The 20,184-nt window shown below is 37.7% G+C and overlaps 1 protein-coding gene across 1 annotated transcript; it reads left to right on the top strand.

Moving 5' to 3' along the window:
• The first annotated feature begins 17,285 nt into the window (after nucleotides 1–17,285).
• On the top strand, nucleotides 17,286–18,287 carry LOC141902169 (cysteinyl leukotriene receptor 2-like). The gene has a single exon (XM_074789809.1). The coding sequence runs from the start codon at nucleotides 17,286–17,288 to the stop codon at nucleotides 18,285–18,287; it is 1,002 nt and encodes a 333-aa protein (XP_074645910.1).
• The last annotated feature ends 1,897 nt before the right edge of the window (nucleotides 18,288–20,184 follow it).

The raw sequence follows: 20,184 nt of genomic DNA on the forward strand, positions 1-20,184 counted from the left end.
GATTTGATGAGAAACAAGGTATCAAATTTGAAGGGCCTTAGATTTACAACCTTAAGAAGCAATACTTTATGTGAAACTATTTACTAACCTGACTTTGTTTTGTTTCAAATCTTTGGCAACCTTTAACAGCTCCGGCCAAATAAATGTTAACAAATTAACATTCTAGGCTAAAAATGATTTTGTATCGCCTTGTTTCTCCTTTAATAGATAGACCAAGTCATTTTATAAATCGCAAAAAAACTTCTTAATAAGTTCATTTCTATAGCTGCCGGGTACAGTTGGCTTGGTCATGATTTAAGAAAAAAATAATGTACAATGACAGGCGGCTCACTGGGTCAACTTTTAAGCTCAAACAGAAAAGAGAAACAAGGTATCAATGCCGTAGCCTTATTTCTTTCAAAGTATACCGGGTACTGTCCTAATTTACTGTCCTCGCTATCCAAACTGTACTATGTTTTTAGATTTTAATGTTGACATATGTGATTTATTCAGTGCCTCGGGCCGAGGGACTGATGATTGTCATCTATAATGCTTTATCAGCTATGTATAGTTAGTTATATATATCAGCTATGTATAGTTAGTTAGAAACTGATTTCAAGTCAACAAGTCCAGGTGTTGTACCTGTTGGCTAACCTAACAGGTTGACTGGATGGATGACCGAGCGACGTGACTGGATGACCGGTCGACTGGACGACTGGGTGACTGGATAACCATCAGTAGATTCTACACTTAGGCCGAAATCGGAACTATTGAGTATACATCTTTAAATAGTTGAATACAAGTTTCTGTAAATCATTTTCTTCTTGCAGAATGAATATTCTCTGATGGAATTGCATCGCGAGTGAATATCTAATTCCACTTGAATGCATCAGACTTATGATAAAAAAAACAATCCATTTCGAACATTGAGCTGTTTTCTTTTAGATTACTCATCGAGAATCCTGATTCAATCATTATTTCATTCGGTCAAAATGAAATATTGCGAAGGTTGAACCTTGAGAAAAAAATAGGAATCATTTGAATAATTAAAACTCGAAAATCGGTGTATGATGTACGCAAATTAACATAAGCTTAACATGATTAATCAGTGATTATAATATCTGATTTTTGGATTTGAACAACTAGAAATTGAGATGACGGTTAATTGAAAATGAACCAAATTTGTCTGAGTACGGCTGATAGTGACACAATCTGACAGTTTAGTTGGTGTGCCGGTACCCCGTTGTTAGAAGGTGCTTCGGAAATTCTATTCGCCCGGATGCTAACGACAATGCATCTTTCTCAATTAACAAAGCTTAGATTCGCTGCCTTCTCAGAATTCTTTTAGCAGTGTCTCTGAAATTATCGTTTACTAAGTGATAGATAAAAAATTTGCAGATGAGTTCGAGATCGGTAAGATATCGCTCAACACTACTTGAATTGTGTAGACGGTGTAAGAATGTTTAATGGGTGGGATTTCGACGAAGCGACCGATGAAATTGTTATAAGATCGGAACGATGCAGGGATTTCACAGACGATAAACATAATAACAATAGCTATAGCTATCTTACTAGCTTTCACGTCTAGCCTTTGTATGCGTTCGTTTGTCATTTCTTTTCTCCTTGAACCAAGCTTTCTTAGAGTCCATATCAGATGGCTGTTAAAGATTATAAGCAATAAAACAGGCAGGATTTCTTTATACAAAGGACTAGCAAATTGGTCAATCCACGAAAAGATTCTAGTAAAAACGTATTTCCGTATCGGATCACTGGCAATGCGTATAGATAGTATGATGACCTTATTACACTCGTCATAATACCTGTTTCCGATTGTCGTGCCGATAATCAATGGACAACTTAAAACACAAAAACATACATTGAAGCAACAAGCTACAACTCTAACCCTTGGTATTGTAAAGTGAGTTCTAGCGAAGAATGGCCTAGCGATCGAAATACACCTTTCTAAAACTAGCAGTACGGTTATCCAGTTTCTTGTCACATGTGCTGAGTTTCTCGGTAACCAAGCTACCAGATAGACCCATGGCCGAATACCCCAACTCATACTCGTAGGTACTGTGAACATGTGACTTCCCTGAGTCAAAGCGGAGACGATGAAACGAAAAGGCTCTTGAATTATGCGGAATACAAGAAAAAGTACATCTGCCACTGCCAGACATCGCAGAAGATAGAGCGAAATGTGGTTTGAAGTTTGGCGACGTAAAATCACAATGCTGAAACAATTCAAAACTATTCCGACGATGCTGATAGGAAGACTTCCAGCTAGTTTTACGCTGATTGACAACACGTTTTGGAATTTGTAAGGTGGGCAGGGATTTCTAGTAGTTGTGGAGAGTACTGAAGTCGTCTGCGAGCTGAAATTCATCTCGAGAGAGAAACCTGTAATAATCTTTACAGCTCAGCGTTTGCATACGGTGATGAAAATATGATAGGACGCGATAAAAATATAATACGTAGCGCTGCATTCATACAGATATCATTCCGGGACGCGACCATCAAGTTTAGGTCACTGTAAGAGACACCGGCTAACTGCCCCCACGAAGATCCTTAAGCCTTACGGAGACATTTTAACAGGGTCCTACCATCCGACTGTAGGTAGATCCATGTTTAAGGACGGTCAGAAACGTGTGGTCGAAATCGCATTAAAGACATTTGGCAAGACATTTGACTCTTCCCTCGAATTACGGGCTACTGCTCATCAGAGCTTACAATTCTGGGCAGCCAGAACACTGTGCCATTTGTGGGGGATTTGAACATACATGGGTCGAGTGCCTCATTGCATGTACACATCCAACGCACACACCCGACAAATGCCGGCAAATTCATTACCGTGAAACCCTTGCTGCAACGGCCATGAAGAGGTCGAATCCAACGCCGTCAGAACAACAACAGCCAACAAATGATCCGCCAGCTCCATCGACGCATTCTGACAAGCGACTCTTGAAAGAAACTGAAACGAAAAAAACCGATGATGCAGGCAAAAAGAGGCCGTCTTCGCCAGATTTACCAGAGTCGCCAGAGACCGAGATTCCTGGCACGCCGAAAAAGAAAATATAGAAAGCGGCGTCTCCTGTGCCTGATGAAGACGGTGACACGGAGATTGGGGAAATGACATCTGAATCCCCACCATTGAAAAAACAACTCCAGCCACCAGCAGAAGAAGTGAAAACCAAGAAAAGCCCATAAGCAAGAACCTCGACCACAAAAGCCAGAATCAAAAAATCGACTAAGGTGATGTATCATTTTATCTCTTAACAAGTATATCATTCAATATGTTTGAACGAACAATACTCAAAACAATGGAAATAAGGCCTAGATATGGGAAACTGGTACGCGGTAATAATGCCAGAGGTAAAAATGCCATAGGAAATAATGCCAGAAGTAAAAATTCCAGAGGTAAAAATGCCAGGGGAGTAGAAATGCCAGAGGTAAAAATGCCAAAGGAAATAATGCCAGAGGGGTAAATTGGTGAATTACAGCAAACTTACTCGTCGAAAACTACTCAAATTTGTGGGAAAAGTTCCTGCTAGACCTTTGATTCCATTAATTACAACAAAAACAATCGTGTCCGAAATTTAATTGGACATAATCATCCCTCCATTTGGCGGGCTATCAGAGCTTTCCAAATTGAACAGAGCGTCGCGTCCGCAAATATTTTACAAAATCGAATTGGAAATAGACCAGAGCATCGCGTAAGAAATGTCTACCGTCAACGGCAACAGAGTTTGAGAAATCTTTGTGCCAGAAGGAAACTTGCCTATGTCAGAATTTTTATACGGAATAGGGCATAACATCCACCATAACTAACGGCTGAGTAAATAAAGGACTGTACATTCGCATCATTGATCTAGAAATATATCTTAACTGTGCATTCATTTGTTAATATTCATTTTAATGTGTAATTAGATATTATTATTATGTTCACTTTTTGATTTCAATTATAATGGAATCCATGCATTCATTTTTTCAATAATCTAGTAATGTATCTACTGTGCCCAATGTTGATAAATTTCTTGGCTATGTCTGACTTTATTTTTATATATTTGTGATATTGATTTCAATTGTCATACCTATTATTATACCTAGAAATAAGCTTCAACTGAACTGTGCATTCAATATGTGAACTCTGTGCATTCATTTGTTAATATTCATTAATTTAGAAATGTGTCATATCATATATATCATGACTATTCGCTTTGATATCAATTATATAAGATTATATTATATTATGTTATATGTGCATTAAGTTTTTAATTTCCAATGATCTAAAAATATGTTGTATCAATTACTGAATAAGAATCTTGTGCAAATAAGAAAATCAAATTTTTTTAAAGAATTTCATGCTTATGTCAGTCATTATTTTATAGATTTGTGATCCTCTTTATCTTATAAATTTGTCATTCACTTTTTGATTTTTATAACCGTATTATGTATATCTAATCTGTGCATTCATTACGTAAAAGCTAATGTAAATAAGAATATCAGGTTCAATGTTGATAAATTCTTTGCTTAGTTTTCCTTATATTTCCCTCTGGCATTTTTACCTCAGGAATTTTACTTCTGGCATTATTTCCTATGGCATTTTTACCTCTGGCATTATTACCTGGATTCAGATTAAAACATACACGTTTACACAACGCGATACCGCAACATTGGAAGATAATTCTATCGGACCAAAATTTAGAACCTGGTGAACTACCCAAAATCTATGCCCAATTTGATAATATAGATTGTACTATAGGGAAAATTGCATCATCTCAAATATATAGAATTCTATTATTCAAAAATCTCCATCAAATCATACGGATTGTGCAAAGAAAAATTACTGAAATGTTAAATATCGATCTGAATTGGCCAGAAATTTGGAATGAACCATATAATAAACATATTGATAGACGAATCAGTGATATTCATTGGAAACTACTACATAATACTCTTGCGACAGATTTAAAATTAATACTTTGGAAAATAAAAAACTGATCCAAATTGTAAAATTTGCGGACGGGCGGCAACAAATGATCATGTGGTATATTCATGCACGGAAGCTCAACAATTATATTCACGTATACAACCAATCATTGAACGCATACTAAACGCACCTATAAATATCACTCAAGACATCGTCTACACGGGAATTACCAAAACAATAGAAAGAGACTTTTTCAAACGCACACTCACAAAATATCTTTTATTTCTCGCACAATCCATTTTGTACAAAAATCATTACAATCTAGAACGAGGCTCTGGCCGCATCAACACTATGATTTATCTCAAAAACTCACTAATAGATCGCCTAAACCAAGAAATCATGCTTCAACAATACCTAAGATAGTTAGATAATTGCTCTTAGATTGAACTAACCAATGGGCACTCCATTTCTCCATTTTTTCCATTTCCCTGCTTTTCGATGCATTTATAATTGAATGGAATAAATTACCATGTATTTTTCATATTGACGCATAGATTGTCTACCTTTTTCTCTTACATGTAGGCTACAAAGTATACATGCTGTATTTATTTCATTTTGTAATGATTCTGAATCATTTCGTGACAATGATGCGTTATACTTGAATGAAATTACTGTACGTTATACAGTGAATGGTATCCAGTTACACGGATTCTAGAGATGAGCGTGACGTTCGATGTCGTGTAGGGGAGTTAAAATATGCGTAAAGCTAAAGCTTGGCTGTTTATCCGATGTCACAGTTTTCGTAGATAGTAAAGATGAACATCACCATAACCAGAGACGACGTAGCTGTTGTGGCCAAGTCATATTTTGAACGCGTGATTGATTTTTATCGCGCTTGTATTTTTCCTATATTTATACTGATCGGTATTCTAGGCAACTGTTTTTCGTTGTACATATTTCCTAGGATGCGACGCCGCGACCAGTCTACCGCCACATATCTGTCCTGTTTAGCAGCCAGCGATTTACTAAATCTATTGTCGAACGGTTTGCCAGAAACTTGGATGTTTCAAGCGCTGAAAGATTTCAGCGAGATGGAGGTTTATGTGAACATTCTCGGCAATGATGTAATAGTCTGCAAGGTTTTTCGTTATATTTGGTATACATCGACGTTTACGTCTTCGTGGATCCTTTTGCTATTCAACGTTGAGAAATGCATCGCCGTTCGTCTGCCGCTGAAACGCAGCCTGATTATTACGTCATCGCGTCGTAAAACTGCATTATTAATTGTTGTAGTCGTTGCCTTGGCAATTCGAGCATCATTTGTACCCGCCTATGAGCTCGAAAAACCCGATAACCCTGTACACCCATTGTATTGCTCGTTGGATTTTTCTTACTTTACGGCGCGAGTAACTGTAATTATGATACTATTGGAATGGCTGACGACCTTTTTGATACCTTGGTTCACTATTTGCGCGTGTTGTATCCTCATTACTTGTTCAATTCTAGAATCGCGACGTTTAAAACTCAAAACAACCGATAAACCTCAAAACCTTCGTTTTATTTTGAATTTAACACTTGTATCTGGAGTGTTTCTGGTTTGCATAGCTCCCGGTATTGCTTTGTGGGGCATGTTTTGGATAACAAATTTTCTCAACTCTGGACTCGGCTATTCAATCGGGTTTGATTTCGATGTCCTCAAAATTGCCCTGTACTGCACGAATCTACAAGACCTGAATTTCTGTTTGAATTTCATCATTTATGTTTTATTTCTCGATTATTACAGAGCAGAATTGAAAAAGATTTTTCATTCAGCTTGCTAGCCGTAAAGATAATTTTCTTTTTTGATATTCTATTGTCAGCCTTTTGCCTATCTTGATTAATCAATCGATAATTACAGAGCTGAATTAAAAAAGATTTTACCTCTCACTTGCTGTCGTAAAAAGTAAGGTGTGTGAAATTCTATTGTCAGCCTTTCGCCTATCCCTTGATAGTAGGTAGAACAATTTCAAATTACCCTGGAATTTATATGCCAAGGTTACGAAAACTGAGATGGTCATCCCATGAAACTGGCTTTTCACTGGTAATGATATTTCACTTTAAACAACCATAACAGCGTAAACAAATCTCATTTTCAAATGAGTCAGCAAATTTATTCAATGCGAAAGTTTTCAGGAACATTTCCCCTCATCACGCATACAATTTTGATTTATCTGCTAATACGTTGGCAAATTCAGCTTGTAGACGGCTAGGTTTTCTATTAATTCAACACTTCAATTCAAACGGTCTAACCTTTAAGTCATTTTACCAAGATTTACGATGCTACTAATGGACTATGAGGTGTAAGGAATTTTGAATCTTGTAATTAAGTCCAATTCAGAGCCGCTAATTTTCATACTATCTGGAAATATACCATCCTGAAGGGATTTATTGCAGAGAATTGTCAGGGGGTCGATAATATTGGATACAATTAGTTTAAGCATTCTATTATTCAGTAAGTCATTACCACCAGTGGTCTTTTTGGGGCTAGGTTGTTGATAATCCTCAAGATTTCCTCCTTGTTGGTTGGATTTAAAAAGATTGAGTGGGCATTCCTTGCCCCATGTAAGTTGTAAAATTGTTTTTAGAACTTGGACATTTGTTTGCATAAGAGCTACAAATCGAAGAAAAGAAGTTACAAAATTGTTGGCTTATTGATTTAGGTTCCTCAACAAGTTTATTATCGATGATGAATTTATTAGGGATCCCCGATTTGTCATTTAATTTACCTGTGGATTGCTTCAAAAATTGCCATAATTTGCGACTATCATTGGAAAATAATACAATTTTGTTTGCATAGTACGATTTCTTTTGACGCCTTTTAATGTAATTTAAATTATTTCTGTAAAGAATATAGTTTTTAAAACGTTGGTCATATTTGTCCAGATTCAATACTTTTTTATAAAGTTGATCGCATTTCTTAGAGCATTTTAAAATTGATTTAGACATCCATGGTTCGTAAATATGAACTTTCTTCTTAACTTCTATTAGTGGGGATACGTTATTTATGACTAAATTTATATGCGACATAATGAAATCGTAACAACCATTACAATCGAGCAGGTTGACAGGAGTCCAGTCTAGTTGTGAAAGCATACGATTTATCCTATCGATATTCTGGGTATTAAAATTCCGAGTATAATGTTTACTGGTTGTTGAAGGTTTTCGTTTATAACACACGGTCACGAGGCATGGTAAATGATCAGACAGGTGTGAAATCAGGATAGCACTTTGATGATCAGAACTCAGCGCCGGAGAGAGATATATATTGTCAATTAACGTGGCTGTCGCGTGTGTTATTCTAGTTGGCCGTAAAATAGTTGGAAAAAGATTATTTGATAAATTGATATCCAAAAATTTGGAAGTGTTTTTATGATGATTAATGTTCATATAATCTAGATTTTGGTCCATTCATAATATCATTTTGCACTTTTCATTCTTAATTTTGCTTATTAAATTTTCGTATTCGGAAAGAAATTCAATTTCACTAGTTCCTGGGACCCGGTAGAGTTCGCCAATGATTGTCCTTTTACTAGATTGAAAAGCCATATCAATTTCAATAAAACAAGATTCGAATTTACCTTCAATGAACACTTCTAGATCCGGTCTCTTATTATAGATTAAGTTATTACTTATATAAATTGCTACTCCTCCACGCTGTTTCAAAACTCTGTGATTCTCTATTAATTGATAACCAGGAATTTTGCATAACATTGAATTGTAGTCAGTCAAAAAAGTTTCACATAGCATAATGATGTCAATGGTAACATTTTGGGATTTAAGTTTTTCAATCAATATTTTGAGTTGGTCAAATTTGTTGTTAAGACTATGTATGTAAAGTTCAATTATATTAAGGTTATTCGTATTCATACTGAAATGTTTTTTTAACTCGTGCAATTCGAGGTACGGGCATTGATTACTGAACATTTCCAATTCACTATCATTATCTAATAAATTGTTGAGATGAAAATTTTCATTTTCCTTTAATCTGTCTAAATACGTAAAAAAGTTTGTGTTACCGAGACACATGTTTAATTAATTTATACCACGGTCAAATAAGGATTATGAATCAGGGAAAAGAATAAAAAATAATTATAAAATAAATAAATAGATATAAATATAAATACAATTCCAGAACTTGGATGTATGAGTATAGGTCAGAAATGCATGACTGCTTTATGGACATGGTTTACAAGGTACACAATATATTGATCTACGACTGAATGGCCTACTCAGTGGTTTATATAGATACACGCGTTTCGGAACAGTTCATCGTAAAGATCATAAAGACACTACAGTTTACTCGCTCGTTGATTGTATTGTTTTCTCGAAGTCAGCATAACCACATAAATGAATTTTGATGTCATCGATGATGGCCCATACCTTCCCATCGAGTGACCACACTGCCGATACCTTTTCGTGTTTGTAGAGAAATTTAACAAAGAGAAATTTAAGTCAGCTCTCGGTTTGGTCAGGTCTTCGGATATCGAAATTTTCGTACTTTTTAGTTTGCGTCGATTTTTTAGAATGTTCACTTTATCTAAGTGTCGAACGAATTTGACAATCATCGGTCTCGGCTTCCGGGGGTCTCTGGATTTTCTTCCGACGCGATGAATCCGATCTATTTGAAGAGGTTCGACTATTATATCTAGTTTTGTTTTGAATAGATTAATGCATTTCGATAGGCAATCCTCATTGTCTTCTTCTGTCAAATTGAAGATTCTTACCGAGTTGCGCCGAGTATACATCTCGAGTTCCTCTGTTGCTGAGTTTGATTCGAAGATGCAGTTATCGTATTCGGACACAGTTCTTTCAAGAGCTTTAAATTTGGTTTGGAGTATTTCAATCTCCGAACTTAGTGACTGAATTTTATCGTTTATGGATGATTGAAGGATGTCGATTGATTTGCCCTGGTCGAAAAGCATGGAGTGTAGTTTGTCAAACTTGTCTTCGATAATTTGTTGAATGTCGCTTTTAAATTGTACTAGAGTGGATTTTACTATCAACGTTATTAAGTTCTTGATGCTATCGGACGATAAGGCTTCCATTACATTTGCCTCAATTAATTCCTGAGCAAGAGATGGTTCAGTTGAACTCTTAGATGTTCTGTCAGTAAACACATCGTCATCTCCAGTTGAGTTGCGACTAGCTGTTTTCTGCTTCTTTTTATCGTCTGATGAGGAGGAGGTGGACTGCTCAGAGATCTCGGAAGAGTTGTTTTTTCTTCGTTTCCTACCCATTTTGCACGGCTGAACTATTTACTAAGCGATCCTTTCACGATCAAACGAACATTTGACGAACAAATTGAAATGATCATACATACGATCATACATACGAGAATGACGACAGTGACTTAAATCCGTAAAGTGACGATGAAGATCACGATCATGAACAGTTGAGCTTTTCACAATAAACACATAAATCCAGACAGAATGATTAAATTACGATCGTTTAACGATCAGACGTACAGATTGAATGAAACGATCGTACATACGAAACTGACGACAGTTACTGAAATCCATACAATGACGATCGCGATCATGAACGGCATTAACTTTTCATAATATGCTCATAAATCCAGACAGTTAAGTTGCCCATATCCATGACGAATTTTGATGATAATACCTATCGAACTAGTTTAAACATACATCAACTTCGGAGGCTCATGTCATAAAATGAATGCACTTCTGACGACTTTTTTAACGGAGCGTCATGGGACTGGCTACCACATTGCCGCCGTGTTGAATCGAATTCGATTAAGTAACCCTAAGAAGCAATTTACGTCCCTTGAACATCTGTCGGAGAAATTTTCCAATACGCTTTAAGAGATTGTTGGATGTGTTCATCAAATCTTTAAATTTATAAATGCTCGGATTATTCCAATAGTATTGGGGAAGAAAATTGCTTCCTGGGGTTTTATAGTGGGTACGGCATAGTAATACGTGGTATTCGTCTTCGATTTGATTCGAGTTACAGCTACACAAACGGTTTTCGCGTGGGGTATATATATATAGGTAACTCTTATTGGTTAAGCTAATTTGGTGTAGTTTTGTGAAACATGTTCTCACCGAATGTCATATCAACTAATTTTATCATAATATTAACTCATGTAGCTTAACCCTGTATCAAGTAAAACCTGTTTGAAATGTTTCTAAGAAAACCATGAGTAGAAATCATAGCCGCGTTCACAATGACACTAGTTAGCCCAAATGGATCAGCACCCGGGGGGACGGGCCAAATTTGAGACGGACCAAACGAGAGTGCGGCTACAGATAGTTATGACGCAAGATGTCATGCCATGAATTATTTCACGTGCAATTTATACCTAAATGATGTACTTCATTTGAAAAATTTTGATGATTGCAGTTTATCATTGGGATAATTATACCTGGACAAATCAATCTATGGTAAATTGTGGGACATTTCAAAACAATCAGAATGGCCATTCCTCGAGCAACGCACGGAATATACCGATTATAAGATAAATAGCCAACACTTTAAGGCAATATAGAAATTGTATAATATCTGAGAACTATATATAAATCAGCTTGATGACAAATTGGTGACGCGTATATTACAATTAGATTCTTACCGCTGATTACGATTTAGACCGGACCTGGAACCAGGTTCTGTCCACACGCAGATTCAGTCAGTTTTTGGAACGAACCTGTTCGGTCTTTTAGGTCGTTTTAGGACGCTTGGTCCGTTCCAAATTGGAACGGTCTTAATAACGTAGTGTGAACGCGCCTTTATGCGTGCACCTTATGACTGACTGAATACACATGAAATGATACGTTAACGCTCGTTGCAATAGCTGCGTTCACACTAGGATTTCAGTACGGTACTAAGCGTTCACACTAGGAAACTATTCGAGGCCTATTCCCGGCATATTCCGTTCCGTACTGGAATACACGGCTTATTAAGCGCGGAATACGATTCCGCACCGAAAAACCGATCTCAGTACGGAACTGAGCTGACTGTGTATTTTCTGTAGTGTGAACGCAGATTCAGCACTTAGCTAGCCGCGTATTTACACCCGCATAGTATTTACACCCGCATAGTACAAAACACTAAACACTAATTACACTTCCCTCTATTGGCACACTGGGTGACTACTATACTGGGCTTACTAAGTGCCGAATTGCCGTATTTTCGTGAATTCGGCACCAGTGAAGTACGGGAAGTGCCGAATCTAGTGTTAACGCGGCTAATGTTGCGTGTTTTGGTCACCTTAACGTGTTGAGGTGGTAATAATCGTATTATAAGTCGCATTGACATACTCTAGGTTTTAAAGCTCCTGCTAAATAGCCATTTAAAATCTGGTTCTATATAATATAATTTGGGAGAGATATTTGGGATCTACGTTCAGAATTGTGCGAGAGACGCAAAACAGAGGTAATAAACGTTTGAATGAAATTGTTGGCATTGCTGAGGGGTTTCAATCCTTTGCCCGCTTGAGGTGGGGCTTCATAATGAAATACCGGTAGGTATTGCGGTTAAGTCAATTGCTTTCATATCGATGCCAGAAGTTGCAGCCCTGAGTCCATAGTTGTGAGATAGAGTTAACTGTAAGTTGAAATCAGTTCATTATCAATGGGTCAACTCTGAGCGAAGTCTTAGCTCATATATAAAACTGTAAAACTGGATCCTGGGCCCCATTCCACCGATACAATTATCTGATCTATGCATTCATGGGTACACAAAAACAGAAGTGTGTAGACATTTGACCCGTAAAAATGATTTACTAAATGGAAACTTACCTTAATTTCAGAAACCGAAAATTCAATCTCCGCCATCTTGAAGTTTTTTTTTAGGAAATACCGGTAATTTACGTCATCCATCGGTATCTCAACAAGTTAACGTCGTCCTTTTAACGACAATTGTCATTTTCTGACGATTTTAAACAGATGACGATGAATATGACGTTCCGGGACGCGTATTAGACGATTTAAGTCGGAGCGAATACGGGAAATATCGCCGTCCGATGAAACGAACCGGAGTCAATATTTCAACAGCGTTATCCGACGTCAAAAGGACGTTTAAAGTAGGATAACAATTCGGCAAATCACGTGAAACAACTCTTTTACAACTCATCCGACGAGGAACATCGGAAAAAATACAGGGAAGCGCAGTTATGATGTATTTGTGCGGAAAACTAACGCAAAATGACGGAATTTCAATAAAATTCGTTTATTTTTCGACTTTTTGACGATCAAAATCGTGAAAGGATAAAAAACCGACGACTCTGGTGCTTCTTAGTAAAATCAGGGGGATTAACCCCCTTTACCTCTTTCCTATATGAAAGCTCATAACTGATTGAAAAAATAACCAATCTAGGAAGACAAATTCCACTTTCTATTTCAGTTATTCTGCCCCAATTTTGTATTCAGCGGATGCCCGTTGGCTACGGACGAGATAATGTTTTCATGATTTCGACATAGGCGACTTCGTCGAAATTCGAACAAATATGACGAATTTTGACTTATCATGTGGACATCCGACTAATCTTATCATGTCGAATTTCCATTTTATTTTGTCGAATTCTGATTTAATTATGTAGAAATTCGAGGTTCTTTTTTAAATTAACGAAACCTGGGATGATTATACCTATTTCACATTAAAGCGGCCATCTTTGGATTAGATACCGGATTGGGCGTGCATGCAAGACATATCGTTTGCAAGCAACCCCAAGAAGCAATATCCGTCTCCTCAACATCTGTTGAAGGAATTTCCCAATGCGCTTGAAGAGATCGTTGAATGTTTTAGTCATCAACTAATAAATCTATAAATGCTCGGAATTGGATCATATTACATTATGGGATACAATTGCTTCTTGGGATGTAATCGGAAGAGCAAAACATGGTATTCGTCTTCATTTTGGTTCCAATTATATCTTCAAACGGTTTTGCGTGAGATCTGTGGCCTACGTAGTTCATCTGCAATTGAGTATGGTTAATGCCTAGTACCAATCTTGAACCATATGATATTCATCTCCCCGTTGTGAACATATATCGAAACCAATGAACTTGAAACACATCATTATCATAAGAAAAAACCATGAACAACAATTTTTCAATTGAATAAGGTGACAAAAATACATGCGTAGGAACAATATAATGGGGTACCCGCAAAAACAGCTATCCAGCCAGATGGCGTGACGAGCAGTGGTCGTCCGTTGTCAAATAGTTATTTTTCAATGCATTTTAAACTGGATTTTTAGACTCCCCAATCCACATATTATCACATCACCCACCAAATATACAATACTTTCATTCTTCTACTCACTATATCGGTATAGTTTTGTTTAAGAGAAAAGTTCATTTAGATTTAATTGAAATGTAGTAGAAATCGATCGCGGACGACCAACTACTAGCAAACCTGGCGGATCCTCGCCTGCCATACGTAGTCCTCGATTGCCACAGTACCGCCTGCGGGTACCCTTTTGAAAATACCCCAGTTTCCCTCAGAAGTCTTGGAAAAGTATCCTTTTGCAAATATTTTTGTTATATCCAATAGAACCTCTTTTTCGGGTTTCTCTGCCACTAACCCCCTCCAAATAAGTTAAAATGCTAGGTAAGGCCCTGTATGAAAATTAACAATGACCTTGAAACCTACAACAATCATAGATGATGATGTGAGCTACAAATTTGGAATTTATTGTGGGTAGAGAGCATAGGTAACGGGAAAATTTCATATAAATGAATATCGAACTCCACCTGGGAGGGGGGAAGAACAAAAACTGGGTAACCTCAATTCCAAGTAATGTCTCATGACGATGATTATCAACTATCAAAACCAGAAGTTAAAACCTGCTAAATTATCCTTAAAAAGAAACCCTTTTTTCACATCTATCCACGAGGACTGATTAGAGTAAGATGGCCGCCAATTATAGCCAAATGCATGAAAATGACAGATCGAAAAACCGTCTGACATGTTAAAGATCCCCAGAGTATTACCACCCAGGGACCGTATTCACGAAGCTCCCGTAAGTTACGTGTCACGTAAGATTTACGGGTGAACTAACGGGTAGGTGAGTCTGCCCGTAAATTCTCGCTAGATTTACGGGCAGACTTACGTGACACGTAGGCTTACGGGTGCTTCGTGAATACGGCCCCAGGCACGTGCGGAGCTTTCTTTGCGCTGCGAAGCATTTTCGGGGTCCTGGTCCCTGAAATATGAACAATATACTCTCACAACTTACACTGCTATTTCCAGTGCTTTCCTCAGAAATGTTTTTTCTTAATTCAAGTATACCCTGATGATCTGATGGCATTTTTCGGGTTTCTCTACCGCCCAAAATTCAAATGCTAAGTTATCATCGGAACACTTTGAAATGAACATTTTCAATCCCCATTCTGGGATTATTTGAAGTGAGTCACTCCGATATCCAGAATCATTGTCTTGACATCAAACGAAAAAAATAAACTAAATTTTTTGTTAGAAAGTGTATCTAGCAAAAAAATGACACTTTTCCAAAGGGCCCAAACGGGCACCCCTGGGTCAGGAATCCCACTTAGGAGCCATGTCTATATCATATCGGGTATATCAAGCAATCTTATAAGGGCGCCTGTAGAAAAAGGGCACCCAGGTCAGATATTTCCAGTATCCAGAGCAGAATTCTGCTAGGCCAGCATCTTAGCTACGCTTTGAATGGTTTTCGCCGCACATACCCAACCAAACGTTTGAAATAATCAAGTCTTTGGTTAAACTTTGGTTAAACTGGTTGAAGCAATCAAACGGTATCCCAGTACAGTGGTACGTAAGTGGCCTATGGCGTGTGATCACCCGTGCCCGTAGAGACCATCATGGGATCCCTTCAGTCAATCACTGAAAATGTCTCATTCCGATGGAGGCCCAAGGTGACAGAACTATTATAGCTAACAAAAATGTTATAATTACTGGTGTATGGTGGCTGATAAGGGCCATAGCCTAAAATTCCTGGTATGTAAATGAGGGCGCCAGAACGCCAGAACGCCAAAACGAAAAAAACGTCGAAATTTCTCTGAAAGTTCGTTTTGGTGCTCCAAAACAAAGAAAATTCCGTTTTGGCGCCCCCGCCAAAACAACGAAAAACGTCGAAATTTCTCTAAAAGTTCGTTTTGGCGCGCCAAAACAAAAAAAAAATCCGTTTTGGCGCCCCCACCAAAACGAACTTTCATTTTGGCGCCCCCGCCAAAACAACGAAAAACGTCGAAATTTCTCTAAAAGTTCGTTTTGGCGCGCCAAAACGAAAAAAAAAAATTCCGTTTTGGCGCCCCCGCGGGGGCGCCAAAATGAAAGTTCGTTTTGGCGGGGACGCCAAAACGAAATTTTCTTTTTTTTCGTTTTGGCGTTCTGGCGTTCTGGTGCCCTGAGTTACATACCAGAAATCTTTCGCTATGGCCCTTATCAGCCATCATACTGGTATGATCATTTTATAATGTATGAATTTTATGCGGCACTGAAGATCTGAACCCGTGGATGCAGCAGGTAGCGGATAACAAACAATAATTTCTAAGCCAATTACGATCACTCCACTGGTTTTAGTAAGTGAGTTAACTGCTTTTAACCGGCAGCAGTGCCTCGTAGGCTACAGTAAGTTGGCTTTTTTATTTACTATCGTCTGTTACATTTTAGTGACCCGGAAGCAGTAACTCGTGGAGTATTAACTGAAAATAGTGACTAAAGTCAGTGGCTTTGCCAGCAGACCCATGCGCCCTCTATGAAAAGTATGAGAAATACAAAAATTTGGTAAATGACCCTGTGCATTATTAGTTCCAGAATGCATTTACAATGGAAACCATGCCCAAGCAATAAAAGACGTCGAGATCTACCACTTGGCACATTTTCAGGACGATACATACAGTAACGACGTACAGTAACGACAGAGCAGTCGGTACGAAAATTCGGTATTATTATATATAAGGTAATGCAAAGGTCCATGTGTTAAGGTTACCCTGTGTTACATTGATGCACAGTGGCGAGGCTAATTGAACTAACCAATGGGCACTCCATTTCTCCATTTTTTCCATTTCCCTGCTTTTCGATGCATTTATAATTGAATGGAATAAATTACCGTGTATTTTTCTTATTGACGCATGGATTGTGTACCTTTTTCTCTTACATGTAGGCTACAAAAGTATACATGCTGTATTTATTTCATTTTGTAATGATTCTGAATCATTTCGTGACAGTGATGCGTTATTCTTGAATGAAATTACTTTACGTAATACAGTGAATGGTATCCAGTTACACGGATTCTAGAGATGAGCGTGACGTTCGATGTCGTGTAGAAGAGATAAAATATGCGTAAAGCTAAAGCTTAGCTGTTTTTCCGGTGTTACAGTTTTTGTAGATAGTGAAGATGAACATCACCATAACCAGAGACGACGTAGCTGTTGTGGCAAAGTCATATTTTGAACGCGTGGTTGATTTTTATCGCGCTTGTATTTTTCCAATATTTATACTGATCGGTATTCTAGGCAACTGTTTTTCGTTGTACATATTTCCGAGGATGCGACGCCGCGACCAGTCTACCGCCGTATATCTGTCCTGTTTAGCTGCCAGCGATTTACTAAATCTATTGTCGAACGGTTTACCAGAAACTTGGATGTTTCAAGCGCTGAAAGATTTCAGCGAGATGGCGGTTTATGTTAACATTCTCGGCAATGACGTAATAGCCTGCAAGGTTTTTCGTTATATTTGGTATATATCGATGTTTACGTCTTCGTGGATTCTTTCGCTATTCAACGTTGAGAAATGCATCGCCATCCGTCTGCCGTTGAAACGCAGCCTGATTATTACGTCATCGCGTCGTAAAACTGCATTATTAATTGTTGTAGTCGTTGCCTTGGCAATCCAAGCATCATTTGTACCCGCCTATGAACTCGTACAAAATTACCCTACGGGGCCGTTCAACTGTGGGTTAAATTTTACTTACTTTACGGCGCGAGTAACTGTAATTATGATACTATTGGGATGGCTGACAACCTTTTTGATACCTTGGTTCACGATTTGCGCGTGTTGTATCCTCATAACTTGTTCAATTCTAGAATCGCGACGTTTAAAACTCAAAACAACCGATAAACCTAAAAACCTTCGTTTTATTTTGAATTTAACACTTGTATCTGGAGTGTTTCTGGTTTGTATAGCTCCCGGTATTGCTTTGTGGGGCATGTTTTGGATAACAAATTTTCTCAACTCTGAACTCGGCTATTCAATCGGGTTTGATTTCGATGTCCTCAAAATTGCCCTGTACTGCACGAATCTACAAGACCTGAATTTCTGTTTGAATTTCATCATTTATGTTTTATTTCTCGATTATTACAGAGCAGAATTGAAAAAGATTTTTCATTCAGCTTGCTAGTCGTAAAGATAATTTTCTTTTTGATAATCTATTGTCAGCCTTTTGCCTATCTCGATTAATCTATCGATAATTACAGAGCTGAATTGAAAAAGATTTTACCTCTCACTTGCTGTCGTAAAAAGTAAGGTGTGTGAAATTCTATTGTCAGCCTTTCGCCTATCCCTTGATAGTAGGTACAACAATTTCAAATTACCCTGGAAATGATATGCCAAGGTTACGAAAACTGGAACCCGAAAACTGAGATGGTCATCCCATGAAACTGGCTTTTCACTGGTAATGATATTTCACTTTAAACAACCATAACAGCGTTAACAAATCTCATTTTCAAATGAGTAAGCAAATTTATTTAATGCGAAAGTTTTCAAGAGCATTTCCCCTCATCACACATACAATTTTGATTTATTTACTAATACGTTGGCAAATTCAGCTTGTAGACGGCTAGGTTTTCTATTAATTCAACACTTCAATTCAAACGGTCTAACCTTTAAGTCATTTTACTAAGATTTACGATGCTACTAATGGACTATGAGGTGTAAGGAATTTTGAATCTTGTAATTAAGTCCAATTCAGAGCCATGCGATATTTTCAGGCACCGGGAAACATTTGAAGGTGATATTGGGTGGACTACAATTTCTATCAGACACAAAATCGGATTCTGCGTCCATTGTTTCGCCTCTGTGGGATGTCTGATGATTGACTTATTAAACGTTTATTCACATATAATTATATATATATTCATTTATTTATTTCGTCAAAGTAATTATAATACTTGTATGACAATCTTTCATTGATTTTACAGCTGGCGTTCTATCTCAAAATGTACATACATATCTTTTACATTTAAGTAACCCTAAGAAGCAATTTACGACCCTTGAACATCTGTCGGAGAAATTTTCCAATATGCTTTAAGAGATTGTTGGATGTTGTGTTCATCAAATCTATGAATTTATTAATGCTCGGATTATTCCAATAGTATGGGGGAAGAAAATTGCTTCCTGGGGTTTTATAGTGGGTACGGCATAGTAAAACGTGGTATTCGTCTTCGATTCGATTCGAGTTACAGCTACACAAACGGTTTTCGCGTGGGTATCTACAGGTATCTCTTAATGGTCAAGCTAATTTGGTGTAGTTTTGTTTAACATGTTCTCACCGAATGTCATATCGACTAATTTTATCACAATGTTTACTCATGTAGCTTAACCCTGTATCAAGTAAAACCTGTTTTAAATGTTTCTAAGAAAACCATGGGTAGAAATCATAGCCGCGTTTACAATAACACTAGTTAGCCCAAATGGGTCAGTACCCGGGGGGACAGGCCAAATTTGATACAGATAGTTATGACTGGCCCCGCAAGATGTCATGTCATGAGTTATTTCACGTGCAATTTATACCTAAATGATGTACTTCATTTGAAAAATTTTGATGATTGCAGTTTATCATTGGGATTGTTATACCTGGACAAATCAATCTATGGTAAATTGTGGGACATTTCAAAACAATCAGAATGGCCATTCCTCGAGCAACGCACGGAATATACCGATTAAAAGATAAATAGCCAACATTTTTAGGCAATATAGAAATTGTATAATATCTGAGAACTATATATAAATCAGCTTGATGACAAATTGGTGACGCGTATATTACAATCAGCATCTTACCGCTGATTACGATTTAGACGGACCTGGAACCAGTTTCGGTCCACACGCAGATTCAGTCCGTTTTTTTGGAACGAACCTGTTCGGTCTTTTAGGTCGCTGTAGGACGCTTGGTCCGTTCCAAATTGGAACGGGCTAAATCTAGACCGGTCTAAATAACGTAGTGTGAACGCGCCTTATGCGTGCACCCTATGACTGACAACACGTGAAATGATACGTTAACGCTCGTTGCAATAGCTGCG

This window comes from Tubulanus polymorphus, chromosome 3, assembly GCF_964204645.1.
Source record: "Tubulanus polymorphus chromosome 3, tnTubPoly1.2, whole genome shotgun sequence".
Lineage (NCBI taxonomy): Eukaryota > Metazoa > Nemertea > Palaeonemertea > Tubulaniformes > Tubulanidae > Tubulanus > Tubulanus polymorphus.